General features: G+C 40.4%; 1 protein-coding gene across 2 annotated transcripts; it reads left to right on the forward strand.

The window, feature by feature from the left end:
- The first annotated feature begins 125 nt into the window (after nt 1–125).
- On the forward strand, nt 126–15428 carry MLF1 (myeloid leukemia factor 1). Of its 2 annotated transcripts, XM_005027576.5 has the most exons (8): nt 126–363; nt 4491–4653; nt 7196–7240; nt 9383–9472; nt 10335–10463; nt 11526–11685; nt 12249–12381; nt 13283–15428. In XM_005027576.5, the coding sequence occupies exons 1-8, from the start codon at nt 344–346 to the stop codon at nt 13383–13385; spliced, it is 843 nt and encodes a 280-aa protein (XP_005027633.2). In that variant the 5' UTR covers nt 126–343; the 3' UTR covers nt 13386–15428. The 2 variants fall into 2 exon arrangements, with proteins under 2 accessions (XP_005027633.2, XP_027319707.1); XM_027463906.3 differs by lacking the exon at nt 7196–7240 and having other exon boundaries at nt 128–363.
- The last annotated feature ends 292 nt before the right edge of the window (nt 15429–15720 follow it).

A 15720-nucleotide genomic window follows, 5' to 3' on the forward strand; every position in this document is an offset into this window, starting at 1 on the left:
CCCGACCCCCCCCCCCCCCTCAGCGCCCCCTCAGCCCCGAAGCTTCTGGAGCGGGGCCGCGCGCGGGAGCCCCGCGGTTGCCATGGCAGCGGCGCCGCGCGTCACGTGACCGGGGCGGGGCGGCGGGCGCCATCTTGTGCGCCGGGGGCGGGCGGGCGGGCGGTAAAGGCGGGGCCGGGGCCGTGACGGGACCGGCCGTGAGGTGCGGTACCGGGGCGCCGTCCTCTCGTCCCTCCCGTCCCGTTGTCAGCTCGTCTGCCCTGCCCCAGCCCAGCTCCCGGCCTCAGGGAGCCGCCTGTTGAAGGGACGCCGCCGCGCTGCGAGCCGCGGGGTTGTGGCGAGGATGGACAGGTGCCGCATGCTGTAGGTTTTCTGTGGTATTTCTCTTTATTTTTTTATTTATTTGTTTTTATTTTATGCTGTGGGGGTGTTTCCGAGCTGCTGGGGGCAGTGCGGGTGCGGGGACCAGCCCTCAGTGAGCACCCAGGGCTAGGCAGGGGGCACGGAGCGCACGGTGGCCTCAGCGGTCCCTAATATATATAAATATAGAGCACCTGGCATTGCCCGCAAAGGTAAGGGATGTGAGGAGGAGGGAGGCTAAGCCCCAGGCCCGGAGGTGCGGATTTGTTGCCGTTTCCCCTGGTGACCGGGCGTTCTGCCCCGTGCATCCCCCAGGGGAGCCTGGCCCCGGCCCTGCTGCAGCCTCTGGGGCTCTGTGGGGCTCCTGGGCACGGCTGGCTTCAAGCTTCTAACAGCTCATCCTTATTTGTGGGATGTGCAGGAGCTGTGGCTGTGTGGGTCCTCTGCGTAGCATTAAAATATTAACAGCGAATAAGCTTCATTTGTGGTGATCTGCAGCGTGCTTCTGTGATCCTTTGATACATCAGCTGCTCTCCTTCTCTTTATTCACTTTATTCATTTTATCACAGCTGTTTTAGAATGCCTCCTGCACTTCAAAACTGGAGGAGAAAGATTGGGGAAGATAGAGGATGGGAGTGCATGTGAAAAAGATCGATGTTGAAATTCATTTTCTTGGCACCATCCTCGTAAATCTGTTTTACATATAGTTAAGGAAATGAGCTTCTTACTTCAGATAAGATGAGCTTCCAGAGCAGCCTAACAGCAGGCATCTGTTGCCCCACAAGGAGAGATCTGGAGTGCTGAACTGGAAATAGCGTGTGGGTGAGAAGTGAGGTCTCCATCTGCGAGCAGCTGCCTGGGGAAGCAGCAGTCACTCAGCCCACGTGCTGCCCGGCCAGCTGAGCCCTGGTGCCTCAGACAGGTGCAGAAGGTGGAGCTCCTCTGCCCGGTGCAGCTGTCCTGCTTATTTAATTTACTGATAAGCAGCTTTTGTCTTATTGCTGCAGGTGTTATTGTTGGTGCTGTTCTGCAGCTTCAGTGTTATGTTCCATCCGAACTTTAAAAATGTGCTTAATGTAAAGTGTGGTTTTCAAAAATCCCAAACCGAATTTATCATTTTAAGATACTGATTTTTTTTTTAACTGAGCAGAAGCATGCACTGAAGTAAGAAGTAGCAGTTGCAGTACTTCTTGCAGTACTACTTGTACTTCTGCTGTGTGCTGTAACAGGCTTCAGCTGAAACTTCAGGACTTAAGCCTGAGTTGGACACAAACTCACCCAGTCAGATGCATCTTGGTGACAATCCTCGCTTGCATATGTGCTAGCAGCATCAGCCTCTGCCTTTTCAGTGTCTATTTCTCCATATAGATGTACTTGGTTGAGACCTTAACAGTCTAAGAGGCTGAACATTCAGTTCTCTTTGATCTCTTCAAATACCTATTAATAAAAGTCAAATAAACTACTTACAAGTCAGAAGTGCAAGTTCTGTTACTTCAGAATACTGGAAAGACAAACGTACAAATTGTTCCCCTTCTGACCTTAATTTTGAGGCTATTTTGTGCTGTTTAACATGCCAAGGGCACAGGTTGAGCGTGTGAAATCCTTACAGAACTTCCTTTCTTTTTCCTCCTCACCTTTCCAGTATAATAGTGCAAAGTCTGCAGAAATCATGTGTGTCTCAGCCAAAGTACTTCCCCCACCCCTGCTCAAATTTAAATTTGGCTGTCATCAATGGTAATTAAACAAGGCTGCTCTACACCTGTTGCTGTCCTATGGTCTGTGACTGGGACAAAAGACTGAAGATCTTGCATCCTTTATTGGGGATATTAAGGAGACTTTGACTTGCTGTGTATATATGTGTCATAAGGGTGATTATACTCCTTTTGTAATTCGAGTTTGTCATAGGAGACATCAAGAGGATATGGTTAATCCTTTTGGAAGCCTTATGTTCCAGACAGATTCTGGCTTCCCACTGCTTGTGCCCTGCTCCAGAGCATACAGAAATCAGGCTATTTCTCTGAAAGCTTGACAGTGTTAGATTTTTTTAATAAATGTTTGCCTAAAATCTCCTTGGGGAGACTACAGTTCCAAAACAAGTTGCTGCATGGTATATATCCTGCTTCCTTGTCCCTGGTGCTAAGAAGCTGTGTTTCTAAATTGTTTTGTAGACCTTTATTTTATCTAGGACAGAAAAATACACACACACGCACCCCACCCCTCCAAGATAGTTTTCACTGCAAGTATATCAGATCCTTGTAGGAAGGTGAATGGCCAACAAAAGTTGCCAGAGACATTAAAAGAAGGCAAAAAGAAAATGTCACAAGGTACCAAGCACTGCTTTGTCTGGTGACACACGTTGCTACATGTTGTGCACAATAAATCCAACCAATCTTTCTTACCTAAATTAAACCTGTAGAATTGTATTTTACTTGTGTTGTGATAACTTAATTGTGGGTGCCCTGCTTCTGAACTGGAAGGGAATAGGGAGAAATTTTCTAAGTTATAGATGGAATGCAGTTCATATTTAGTTTGCCTTAATAACCGCACCAGTCTGAAGTTTGTGGTGTTGAAAGAGACTGGAGGCATGCACATGCTGCGCTGGTGTGTTCATGCTTCCCTCATCTTGGCTCACGCAGTGACTCTTTGCATCTGTTCTTCATCCTGTGAAAACCAAGCTGGCTGTATGCAAGCTGCTTATCACACTGGATTGAAGCTAAAGCCGGCAGTCATGTGAGTGGGGAGATTAGGGCCTGCTTATGGCAGTGGAAAAACTACTCCTGGGCTGTAACGGCCTGTCTGCACCACAGTGCATGTGCATCACTTAAAGGGATACTGGTGGGTTAAGCGTCTTGTTTGGAAACTAATCTAACTTTATATTTCTAATCTAATTTCTGTTAGTGCATTTCTCTCTTTTACTTAAAAGGAAAAATTAAATTATATGCAACTTTCTCATCAAAAGAGACAAAGAGATCAGAGTGGCCACGTGGTGTGGAAACTGGTACTCGTGGGTCTGGAGGAGAGGGGTGTGGAACAGAAAGCCTGCTCAGGAGACTTTCAAGGGATGAGTGGGTACCAAAGAGGTCAGAGGAACAGCCGGGAGCTTTTCTTCTTAGGGACAGGGGATGTTATAGGAAAGGTTATGGTGCCCTGAAGAGAAGGAGGGTGAGAGCTGTATGGGGAGTGCCAGGAAATTGCTAGGAAGAAGATGAGGTGCTGTGAAGCCTAGGTAACATACCTGGGAAATGACTGGTAGTGCTAAGAAAGCAGCTTGCAGGGGGAAATCTAGGCTGGAGAAGAAGGGAGGAAATGAAACATGGTTTTTGTATGAAGTAATCACTTCTAGCATTTGGACCACAGGCAACGGTGTTATTCATATAATGTCAAATTGTCTTTCTTCTTCTTCTGGCCTCAGTTTGAACTCCCTAGTTCTTGGCCAAATTAAAGAATGCAAAGAATTAAGTAAATTGCAACACTAGCAATATTTTACCTGCAAGGCAAGCTTTGGATTACTCATGGGGTTCTGTGGGATTTTGGAGATAGATATTGAGTGTTTAGAAATGGGACAGAAAACTTATCTCTTCTTTGATTTTGTTCTTCCTGAGTGGAGGAAAGGGTTGCGAAAACATGACTTGTGAAGGCAGGGAAAAGGGAAGGCAAAGGTACAGTGGTGGGGGATGAAAACAACAGGGATGGAGTTGGCATGAACTTGAGAATGGTATTATTACAATATCGGGGTTAGAGGTAAAAGAAGTAATAAATAAAATATAGGTCAGTCTGTAGTTCCTGGCAGATTGAAAGTCCAGGATAGAGTAAAATAGGTCTGCAGAGGATGGGTTATTTTAGAAGAGATAATGCAGTGTGGCCACCTGAGAACACAGGAGAGCAAAGAAGGCATCTGAGAAGACAAACTAAAACGGCCACCCACCCTGGGAGATGGGAAGAACTGTGGAACAAGTGGCAGCTCATGAGGAACAGGAGGGTAAAAATGACTGCCCTGTTGGGTCCTATTAAATAAAAAATATGGACACAGCGCCGTATGGAATGATAAGAAAAAATGAATTTTAGAAATTTCAGCTATTCTACATTGTTTGGAATAAAAAAAGACTTTCTATGTGCAATGTCTTTTCCAGTGATCCTTTTGCCGCACACCATGAATACATGCGGCAGATGATGAGAAGCTTTTCTGATCCCTTTGGACGAGATCCATTTTTCAGTATAACAGATGGTGAGGAGAGAACAGTAGATCGAAGAGTGCGCCAGGATTCTCAGGTTGCTCTGAGAGGAAATCGCAGAGTAAGTCTTTTCTTAATCTCTAAGGATTGCTACACGGAATTTACATTTACTGGTAATAGAGCTGGCTTCACATTTCCATACCTACTAAACTTGGCCCAGTGGAAACGGAGCCTCAACTGTTACACCCTTTGTCAGATTGTCTTATCACTGAGTAAAATGGGAATATATTTTTAATTAGTTAATGGCTTCTTGTTTAAGCATTTATTACAGAACACTGACAAACTTGTTACAATTTTAATTTTGACAGAAACAAAATTGTCTATTATTGAACACTGTTCATTTAATTAAATGCCTTCAATAAATATTTATCAAACACTTGTTTTAATGAATATGAAGTATTGAATGTTTCTATCGTAGAAAGGCATTAAAAAATCCAAAGCCAGAGCCTTCTCTGAACATGATTTCCTTTTTATGCTAACTTCTCTCTATGAGGTACATTGATATGTTGGTGCCTTTACTCTGCACTTGAGTATCTTGTGTCTAGTTACTTATGTTGAAATTGGATTTGAGTGAAATAATAGTTCCAGCCACCTAAATAGTATCTATACAGATATATTAAGCACTGTTTCAATCTCTTTGTTGTAACTAAAGGCTTTACATTCTCTTTGGTCTCCTCTGTGTACACAGCAGGTAAGTATTACAGATCTGGGGAATTCGTATGGAACCTGGTATTTCTGTAAACTACCAGCTGCAGTTAATAAGTGGGTTAACAATGTTTTACATGAAGTAACTTTTCAACTGCCTGGGCATTCAGGACAATTATAGCTTATGCTTCTGTAACTAAGTCTTATCTCTTTTCTGTGTTTAGAAAGAATGTACATTCAGTGTTGGTTCCTTTCCTTCCACCAAGCTAAATACCTTGCTTTTGAATGATTTCTTAGTTTAATGAACAATGCTTGGTTTTTAAAAAAACAATTGGAAGGCAAAACATATTGCAGGGATTTGTGGCTGTTGTTATTCAAACCTAGATGTTAAGAGCTTAATAAGCACAGTTGAAACTCAGACTGTCACCTACTTGTCAAAAGGGTAACTGTCAGATTCCTTCCTCCGTGCTCATACCTCACCAGTTAGTTTCAAATATAGATTCAAATATAGATGTCGCTGGATCTAACTGGGGCATGGTCTCTTTCTCTGCTGAAGCAGATTCTTATGCCTTGGTTCAGTAGATGCCAAAAAACAGATTGGACTTCTTTTTTCCTTGATACCTTAAGAGACTTCTATCCCTTATTCTTAGCAACAAGTTAAAGCATGCCATGCTTTATCTGTGGTTACGGAAGGGAACTGAAGGTGCAAGTGCACTGTTATTTTGATAAGCGCAAAGGAATTCCATATGTGCTGAAATCTTTCCAGTATCTTTTAATGTTCCTCATCTTTCACCTGAGAGGTGTAAGATGTCACAAAACTATACTGATTATTTGAGCCTCATAGTTGTCACAGACTGCTTTTATTGGCAGTTGTCTAATCTACAGCTTTTAGTATGTATTACAGAATAAGGACTCCATAAACTTTGACTGTGACTTAATTTCTGATGATATCCTTTTGTACCTGATACTATCATGCTCTTTTCTGTCACTAATATATTAGTCTGTGAGAGTTCATGAAGTTATTCAGGAATTGTATAATTCCTTCTGTTCTTACTATGAAGTGTTTAGTACTTCTGCCCAACCAGCCTTTCTTTAGATAGGCTCTTATGTAACTCTCCAGTCTTAGTTTCCTGGAAACACCAATTTGTTTCCCAGCATTTCATTGCTGTGTTTTGTAGGGTTATTCAATATCAGTTGGTCAAACAGGAACTGTTCTTGCTGGTGTTTTTAGCTACATCTATTTATACAGCTTCAGAAGCATGTAACTTGCTCGTGGGGGATATGTCTTCAGGTGGTTCTATATATGATGATAGACTTACTTAGACCTTCTTTGCAATGACCTTTGAAACTGCTGACAAATTAGACTTCATTTGGTTTATTGCAGGAGATGATGGCTACTTTAGAGAAATCTTTTATAAATACATGAGTCTGTAATACATAGCGCTTGTGAATGGGTCAGCTGCAGTGCTTTGAATTTTAGCACTTAAATATGGTGGTCTTCTGAAATCACATAAACTTCCGTTAAATGGGGCTATTGATGTTTTTAATCAACTCTGGATTTCTATGGCATGAATAGAACAAAGTGTTTTCAGAGCAGTAGGTGATATCTGAATGACTGTGCCTTATCGTAAATAATTTTAGTACACAGGTTATGTTATACAAGTGTTTTTCAACCGTTAAGGGCTTCTAGTACCTACATATGAATAAGCTTAAAAACAATAGCTGTCACAACATTTGAAACATAACTTGCATTAAATATTCTTACTTTTGTATACCCAGAGACTGCTTCATATTATGTCATCATGGCACTCTGAGTTACCAAGGTCCTCTTGAATGTTTGTCTTTAGTTGATCAGAAATGTTTAATATCACTTTCTGTATGTGAAAATGCAAAAGGTATTTTTGCTGTGTCCCCTACTAGGTACAACAGCTAAAAGACACTGGTCCTTTTTCTTCCAGGCAACAAGCTACTCCCTCATGCCCTTTGCAGGCTTTGGTAGCATGGTCAGTATCCCAGGAGAAATGATCTTTGTGCCTCTTGCTAATACGTGCGTACCGTCTGCATAACTAAAGCATGGACAAGGGCTGGTGTTGGTGTGCTTGCAACCTGCTCTTACTGGTGCTGGGGTATGAGACACTACATAATTAAAGATTGTTTCGGATTCAGTGAAAATGCTGGGTGTAGGCTAAATATGCTGGTGTGGAGGCTGGAAAAGTTGCTATTTAGCAGCTTGCTTTTCTGCTCCGTGGTGTCTGTTAGGGCTTGTTCTTCAGTGGAGTTGAATGAAATAATACCTGGAGCAGGACTCCTGCCCGAGTGCTGCCTGCGGATGACCACTAATGGCTTGCAGCATGCTTGTGGCCATGGTGCTCACCGAGACCTGTAGTGCTCGTGGCTAAGACCAGCCAGACAATTTCTGCAGGGACTGGGCTCGGGATGGTTTTGAGCTGCAGGGTTTGGGGCCCTGAATATCCTGTAAAAGATCTGTAACACCTACCTGAGGGAAAGCAAATCTATTATTTGCCTCAGAGGTTTTTGCTTCCTTTGGAAGTCTTTAAAGAGTCCTTAAGTTCAAAACCACTAGCTTAATTAGTGGCTTTTAATTGGAGATCAGGTAAAAAATAAGCATGAATATTTTTGAATGTTCAAAACTAAAAATTACTTGTTTAACTACCTCTTACAGAGGCACAGAATGATAATTTGCCCTGTGCAGGAAGTGTGTTAGCTAATCGAAGTCCTTTTGCTATTACACAGACGAGTTTTATCCCCCAGCCTGTAGTGTGAGTCTATAGCTATGGCTGATTGCTATGCAATGTTCTTGGTTCAGTGTCCAAACTTCTAACTGTAGAGACCCGTTTTCTGGAGTTACTGATGTTTAAAGCTAGTTCAAGGCATCAAATCACAATTATTGCAGACAGCTTTTGATAGCCCTAAAGGATCCAAATTTCTTGCTGCTCGGGAGAAGACTTTCTGAACCTGAATTTTTACTGAGCTTTGTGCTTATACTGCAGATTTTTGATTTTATAATACATAGTTTCTGAAGTATATTTAAATCTAATTGCATATATTTCCAGTAGTTGGAAGAATGTGGGGCTTGTTTACTGTCAGTAGCACCTTGATGATGCCGAGGGCCTGCTACGTGCAGCCCTGCACCTGCCTTCCCCTCCCTGCTCTGCAGCCTCCTGCTGAAGCTGAGCCTCCACCCAGTGCTGTGCCCGCAGCTGATCAGTGTGCTCCAGCCTGAGCCCCTGGTGTCAGCACAGTGGGGACTTAGAGCAGCTCCTGAGTAAAAGTTCACAGTACAAGGGGAAAGGCATGGTGAAAATCATCTCTACCATCCCCACCTGCTGCACTGGAGAGGAGCCCAGAGAAGCATGCTCATTTGGGAGTGCATTGCGAGCTTCCCAGGTGGCTGCTTAGGATAGCCTACCCTTTTCCCTACTTTGTCTCCTCGGTATTACTATTTTTTTTTATTTTTTTAACCAAAGATAGCTTTCATCTGTGGAGGCAGTATATGCCATCAGCTACAGACCCTACTAATAATACAGTGTGTGTAAACCTGTCTTAACACCCCTTGTGCAACACTGGATCTTTTGCTTTCATCTCAAAATAATGAATGTTTTGTTGGATACTTCCATAGCATCAGGTAATTAAGTTGCCATTAGGATCCTGAGTTAGGGTTCTCTGATCTTTCCTTGTTGCCAGTTTTAGCTGAGTAACCACTTTCTTCTGAAAAGGAACTGTCATCTGGGATGCGTTTTCAGTGTGATTCCATATGTATTAAGGGATTTGCATAACAAAGATAATTTGATCTTCAAGTACATAAGGTATGGAGTTAGGTTAGAGTGTATATGGCAATAGCTCTAGCACACTAGCCACAATATGAGCTTACTCATACTTACATTCTAGCATCAGAAGTCTTCCAGTTTCGTCTTTCCAGCATCTCCAGCTTAGCAATCAAGTTCTTTGTGCTAGCTTTCATTTTTTTCACTTGAGAAAATGCAGTTTGGCTTGTCTGTATATTAATTGTGGGCTATGAAAAACCCTGTTAGTCTTCTTTGCAGAAAAAAAGCATGTCAAAAACAGCCTTAAATTGAAGAATCACCACACTTTGTTTTAATTTTAACTGTTGTATTGTCTTTCAGCATGATGCAGATTTTGGGGACCCTTTTTTTGCAATGGACAGAATGATGTCAAATATGAGAAACAGCATGCTGGAGATGCAAAGAAAATTTGTAAGTTTTTTACACTTGTTTTAAAACTCTTTGTAGTAGAGAATGACAGTTACTTAAAATGTTACTCCAAAATTCCTGCTAAAAAAAAGGTTACTGCTTGGAAGCAGATAGTAAGAAAACACTACTTCCCACACCCACCCACAATATATAGTGGTGTTATTTCAGTGTTGTCACTGATTATTTGCCAACAACACTACTCTAAATGTATACTTGGTTCTCTAGAGCTTCAAACTTCTCAGAGTTATCTGGTTTCTGGCTGTTGCCAGAGCTGACACCTTAAGTGAAGGAGCTGTCTGAAGTGTTACTGAATACTTAAACAACAAAACACCAAACACCTAAATGCCACCCTGCGTCTAGATCTCCCAGTGTGTTTTATTTTCAGTGCAGCTTCTTTCTTCAGTCTTTGAAGATAACACTGATATCTCTTAAGTGTTACTGAGTATATCGACTGTGTTACTCTGGCTTTGTAAAATGGCTTGTTACCATCATTGCTCAAGCCCTGTTTCACCTGAACTCTGTTTCTTACTGTGTATTGTATGGGGTAAGACTGGCCTTACAGGTTATCTTCAGTACTAAATTAAGCCATGCCAGAACAAACTTCAGAGCAGTTCCTTGTTACTGCCCATGCTCTTCATTTGTTGACATGCTTCCTGGCATGGGGAGGCTGCTGCCCAGACAACGCTAGGACAACAGTAGGAGCATATCTAATGCCTGGGTCTGTTCTTGGCAGCCTGTAACTGTGGTGCCAGGACTTGAGGATTAATTTATCAGGGCTATTCCTTTTATTCGTAGTCTTAGAATGTGAGAAGTGTATTACCTACAACATTACCTCTTCTTAATAAGAAGCCTGTATTGCTTGTAGGATGAGCTGTCTCTCCATCCAGATGCACACACCTTCAGCTCCTCCTCTGTGATGACGTATTCCAAAATAGGGGATGAACCACCAAAAATTTTCCAAGCCTCAGCTCAGACGCGCACAGCTCCAGGAGGTGTAAGTAGTCCTGAGCAAAAGTGTGGTGTGTAATTATCAAGTTCATTCATACCAAACCCCAGTTTTCTTCCAGTTCTGTCTGCTGGAGACAGTTACTCTTATAATTTAGAAAAATGTCTGTGTAAATATAGTCTTTAATAAAGAATACTTACACTAATGTGCTGTTTTCTTCCTTGTTATTTGTGTATTTTTAAGTATATATCTAAATTTTATACCTGTCAAAGACTGGAAAAGTTGAGTGCCAGAACAGCTAATTTCTCAAGGAGGTCTTCAGGTGTCTTGCTCTTTGCTATAATTCACTTCCTGTGCATTTAAAACTAAAACTGTGTACAGGAGAAGATAGCAAAAGGCAGTCTACTTATGCAAAACATCATTCTCTTTACTTGACTACTTTTAAATGCTTATGTAAGGCTTCATATGAAGATGCCCTTTCATTGACTTCGTCGCAGCTGTTGCATCTAATTCTGCTAAGAAATTTGAATTTGAATTTGAACCCTGAAGCAAGGTTCATGAAAGACTATATGTGAGCAGTAAAGGCCGTTCAGCATGATTGGCTGTGGGATATGTTCAAGCTCAAGCAGACACTCAGTTATCAAAAAGGTTCTAATAATATACTTATGAACACAGTGATAAGTGGTTGCCTGGGTTTCAAGCCAGTCAACATGACAACCTAGTAATTAGTTGTCCCTTCATGCTGAGAATATTGGCATCAGCTATTACTCATTCTGTTGTCACGGAGAATGTTGAAGACTTGTCTGCATGTAGTATATTTAGACTAGGCTTTTTTCCCAACAATTAATATCCAGCATGTGTGTTAGTTATGGAGCTTTAGAAGTTCTTGTTTAATCTTTCTGTCTGTTGGCAGAAGGAAAATAGACTTGATCTGTGTTGTGGTATATTTCCTGCCAACACAAGAAGTAAGGCAGCTGGAAAAGCGTGTAAAACCTAACTTTTGAAAAAGTCAGATATTTTTAAAAAAAAAAAAAAGAGGAAGAAAATTGATAGATTTGTTTTTAATCTTTTTGTTATTGGAAGGACACTTACTTCCCTTTTTTTGTACAGGTTAAGGAGACGAGAAAAGCACTTAAGGATTCCGAAAGTGGACTGGAAAAAATGGCTATTGGTCATCACATTCATGATCGTGCCCATGTCATAAAAAAATCAAAGAACAGGAAAACTGGTGATGAAGAAATAAACCAAGAATTCATCAACTTGGATGAAAGTATGTCCTTTTTATGCAGTTTTCTATTGTTTTACACTGATACCAATTTTGGAGTACTAGTTCTAGTTCCTGACGTTGCAAAAGGGGCAGTCTTGCAGAAAGTGTTAAGTCTGCAAATAAGTTCTTATACTCAATAAAAACTCAAACTTTTGAGGCTAAGGTAACCAGTTAAGCATTCTGTTACAATATACAAGCAAATAGTGCCAATTATAATAGCTGTTTGTATTTGAAGGTACTTCAAACACATTTTTAACGGAATATTACTATCGGCTGTGCATTAGTTTAAATGGCTATACTGCTCATGTTGGTAATAGAAAAGATATATTTCAGAGATGTGTGATTAAAGTGTGCAGATACTTTTTACAACACTGACTTTTCTTTTATCTTTGAAACTTAAGCCCAACAATGATTTTAGTTGTCTCGAACAGATAGCCTTGAAAAAGTTTGCAGGTTGTGTACAAAATCATGAACAATGCTGTTCAAAAACCTGCTTGTGATTAAATGTTTTTCCTATCTTGCTTGCGTTGATTTAAAGATAATATTAAACTTTAACTGTTTTTCAGCTGAGGCCCAGACTTTTGATGAGGAGTGGCAGAAAGAGATAACCAAGTTCAAGCCAACTAGAACCAGATACAATTTAGAAGCTCCAAAATACAGGAGTATTCAGCACATACCTAAGGAAGATGGATTAAAAAGGTAAAAATAGTTACTAGATAAAGGAAGTATCAGCAAAAGTGAAAATTCAACTCTGAAGTAATCTGTTTATGAACAAACAATCCTCACTGGCAATCTGAGAGTGCTTTTTTTGCTCCAGCTTTTCTGATGATGTTGCAATTAATACAAGGCAGTAGTTTTATAAGTAAATCTTGAAGTTAGTATTTTGACTGTGCAAATTGCTTTAACAGGCTAAAATGTTACAGCATTTTTTTTCTAGAGCTGTATGCCAGCGCTCTTAGCCTAACTATATATAGGTGTTAACATCCCCTCCCCCAGTCGTTAAACTGGGCTAGTTGCATTAAGATAAAATCCTCACTGAGGACTAGGTTAATCTGTTCTCCTGGGTAAAAGGAAAGACACCTTCCCTACAGTTGAAGAGAGAGAAACTCCTCTCTTCTGGGTTAGATTTCAAATGAGACCTCTTACAATCCTAAAATGAAGAAGTTTGTGTAGGGATGAGTGCTTCATCTGTAAACCCAGGAACCTCCTGCTATCCACCAAGCTTCAGTTTTTCTCTTACTGATGTAGTTTCAGTGGAAGGTGTAATGCCTTTATCAGTGTCATGTTTGGTAGAGAAGAAGGCTGCAGAATGGGAATTCCTGTTCTGTAAGCTACACAGTACTTCTGGTACCTCTTTAGTCCTAGAAGCTTACTATAAGGGCTACTTTACCTTCATTTTTCAAACAAAGCTGTTTCATTCTTCACATCAAGTGTGCGGGAGGAAGAAGCAGTTCAACCCTGTGGTAGTAACAGCACAGGTTTGGAGGGAATCTGTTCTACAAACAATAACTACACCTTTACATCAGTAATGAAAAAAATGTATTTCCCCACCCCTGTATTGTATGGTGGTTGTGATTTCTGTTGTGCTTCTCTGTTTCAGGGAGAAACCACTTGCATCTGTGGGTTCCAGGGGACCCAGAGTTTCTATGGAGAACCTCAGTGTGAAAGGAACACATGTCCCCATCAAAAGCAGCAAAAAATAAAATGTTTCCATTGTCCATTTAGATGGAGATTCTTCAAAGAAGATAATGGTGCTGCACTGCTTATGTTCATATAAGTATACACATGTATGACCAATCTGTCTTCTGTTTTAGTGTGTCTTGCTACTGTACTCTATTGACTTTTGAATGTCGTTTAAAACTTCAGATCCTAGGTTGTCATCTAGTGTCAGTAAATATGAAAAAGACACAAAACAAACCTTTCTACTTAAAAGCACTTTAATAGTTTATCAGTAATTCTGTTTAAAAATGAATGCTTTGGTTAGCAGAGTCTTCTCCACTTACAACTGCACCAGTCTCAAACTTCTTATTAAGCCTGATAATTTTGTCCCATATAGTGCAACTTGCACAGAAAGTAAATTCCATTCTTACTTTGTGTGGCCAAAATAACTTGTTCTGGTGACACAGCAATCAACAGCCATTTCAGTACACTGTAGCCACTGTATATGTAGCTTTAAATTCATACTTTAAATTGGTATAGAATCCCCAGATTTATCTTTTTTTTAAATGAAGAAAAGTGAGAGGAGTACTAAAATAGGAAATTGTGTTTATCAGGTTTATCAGCATTCTTTTGTTCATAAGCTGCACTTACATCTCTCATCTCCATCCCTAGCCTGTTAATCTCATATTTCTGATCCTTTGTATGTTTTCTTTGGAGGTAGCCCATTATTCTTCAGTCTTGAAGGTTCTCCATAGAAGTTTTTCAGTACTCTAGAATAATATCACTGTGTCCTAAGAAGCTCAGATGTAACTATCAACTCTTAATTTGGAAAAACACAGGAGAAATGATTCAGTAATGTGCAACCATTCATTATCATTTCTTGTCCTAAAAAACTATCCCTACATGCAGGAAACCATTTCCCCCCCCAGCTGAGATGAGATCTTACGTCATGCACTGATTGAATGGATGTAAAAGGATCCTGTATCTAACACTTGATCTCCCTTGACACTTTTTTCATCATCATTTGGTGAAAGGGTCTGGTTCTATAGGAAAGCAAACTGACTGAGAACAGGAAGTGTCTCTGTATTAGAAATGTTAAGTTTGTGTGCTGTCTTGTTACTCTGAATTGATCTCATGTTGTAGAGTAAATTTCTGTAGGTACAACATTCTAGCATTGGCACTAAAGCATATATTTCAAGGCTAAAGCATAGTGTAGCCTTCAAAAAAAGTCAGTGTAAAAACTGTTTAATATTCATATGACTAAAAGAAATGGTCTAGGTTGTATCTTTCTGCAGATTCCTCAGATTATTTAATGTTGTGTAAAAAAAAAAAAGTACTTTTATTGAACTGACAAAGACAATAGTTTCTCTGCTTGTTTAACAGTGGCCTTCTTTCTATTATTAGAGCAAATACTAGTAGCAATAATTTTTTGCTGTTGCAGTGTTCCACCAGCAGTCAAGGTAAGACGATTTACTACAGTAGGCAGCGTGTGTTGTAGCTCAGACATGCGCACATCCCTTCTGCTGCCAATGCTGTGGGAGCAGAAACCTCTGACAGGGAAATGGGCAGAAAGCCATGTGTAATATCACAGTAATAATACCTGAGGAGGATGTCTGCCAGAACCCCTAATCTAAGGACGCTTTTATTCTCTTCAGAATGTAAGAGTACAGCTTAGGGCCTGATCCTTCATTCACTGAAGACAACATCAATTTTGCAATTAATGTAATTGAGAATATCAGGCCATAGAGGCATTTTTCAGGTGTCACTTAAATTTCCTAGTGATAAACAGCATTAAACACATAACTTCAAGAGAAAACAACTGAATTTTGAGAGATGTTGCTGTTTAACAGAAGACTATTCATCTGACTGCTTATATTTTTGCCTGTGCTTTACTGGGATGGATGAACGTACGCAATTGAGAAAATGAGAACATCGTGGGTTAGGAAAAAAATCTTGGTAGAAAGGGGCTAATAGTTGTCATAGACTACTTTGTTATGCAAAACAATGTTAATGTTATGCAAGAGAAGTTGTTTTACATAGGAACATCTGAAACTATAGTTCTTTAATAAAGAGTTATTTATTACTTATGCTTATTGTGTGGCTTACTTTACACCACATTGATTTGTGCATCAGTTTGGGCTGCTTTAAAATATTCTTCCATATGACATCAGTGGCAACACAGCAAGGGGAATGGGTCTGTTTCCAGAAGAAAAACATGCATTTACCACAAACAACAAAAAACAGCTTTGCAGCAAGGAAACACTTGATGTTGGGCCAAGTGTTTCTTGTACGAAAGACTAAGTTTCCCTCATATAATCATAGTATCTCTATTCTCAAATATTTAAATAAATTGGTTATATATATTACTTTGAGCTATGA

Source organism: Anas platyrhynchos, chromosome 9 (assembly GCF_047663525.1).
Source record: "Anas platyrhynchos isolate ZD024472 breed Pekin duck chromosome 9, IASCAAS_PekinDuck_T2T, whole genome shotgun sequence".
Lineage (NCBI taxonomy): Eukaryota > Metazoa > Chordata > Aves > Anseriformes > Anatidae > Anas > Anas platyrhynchos.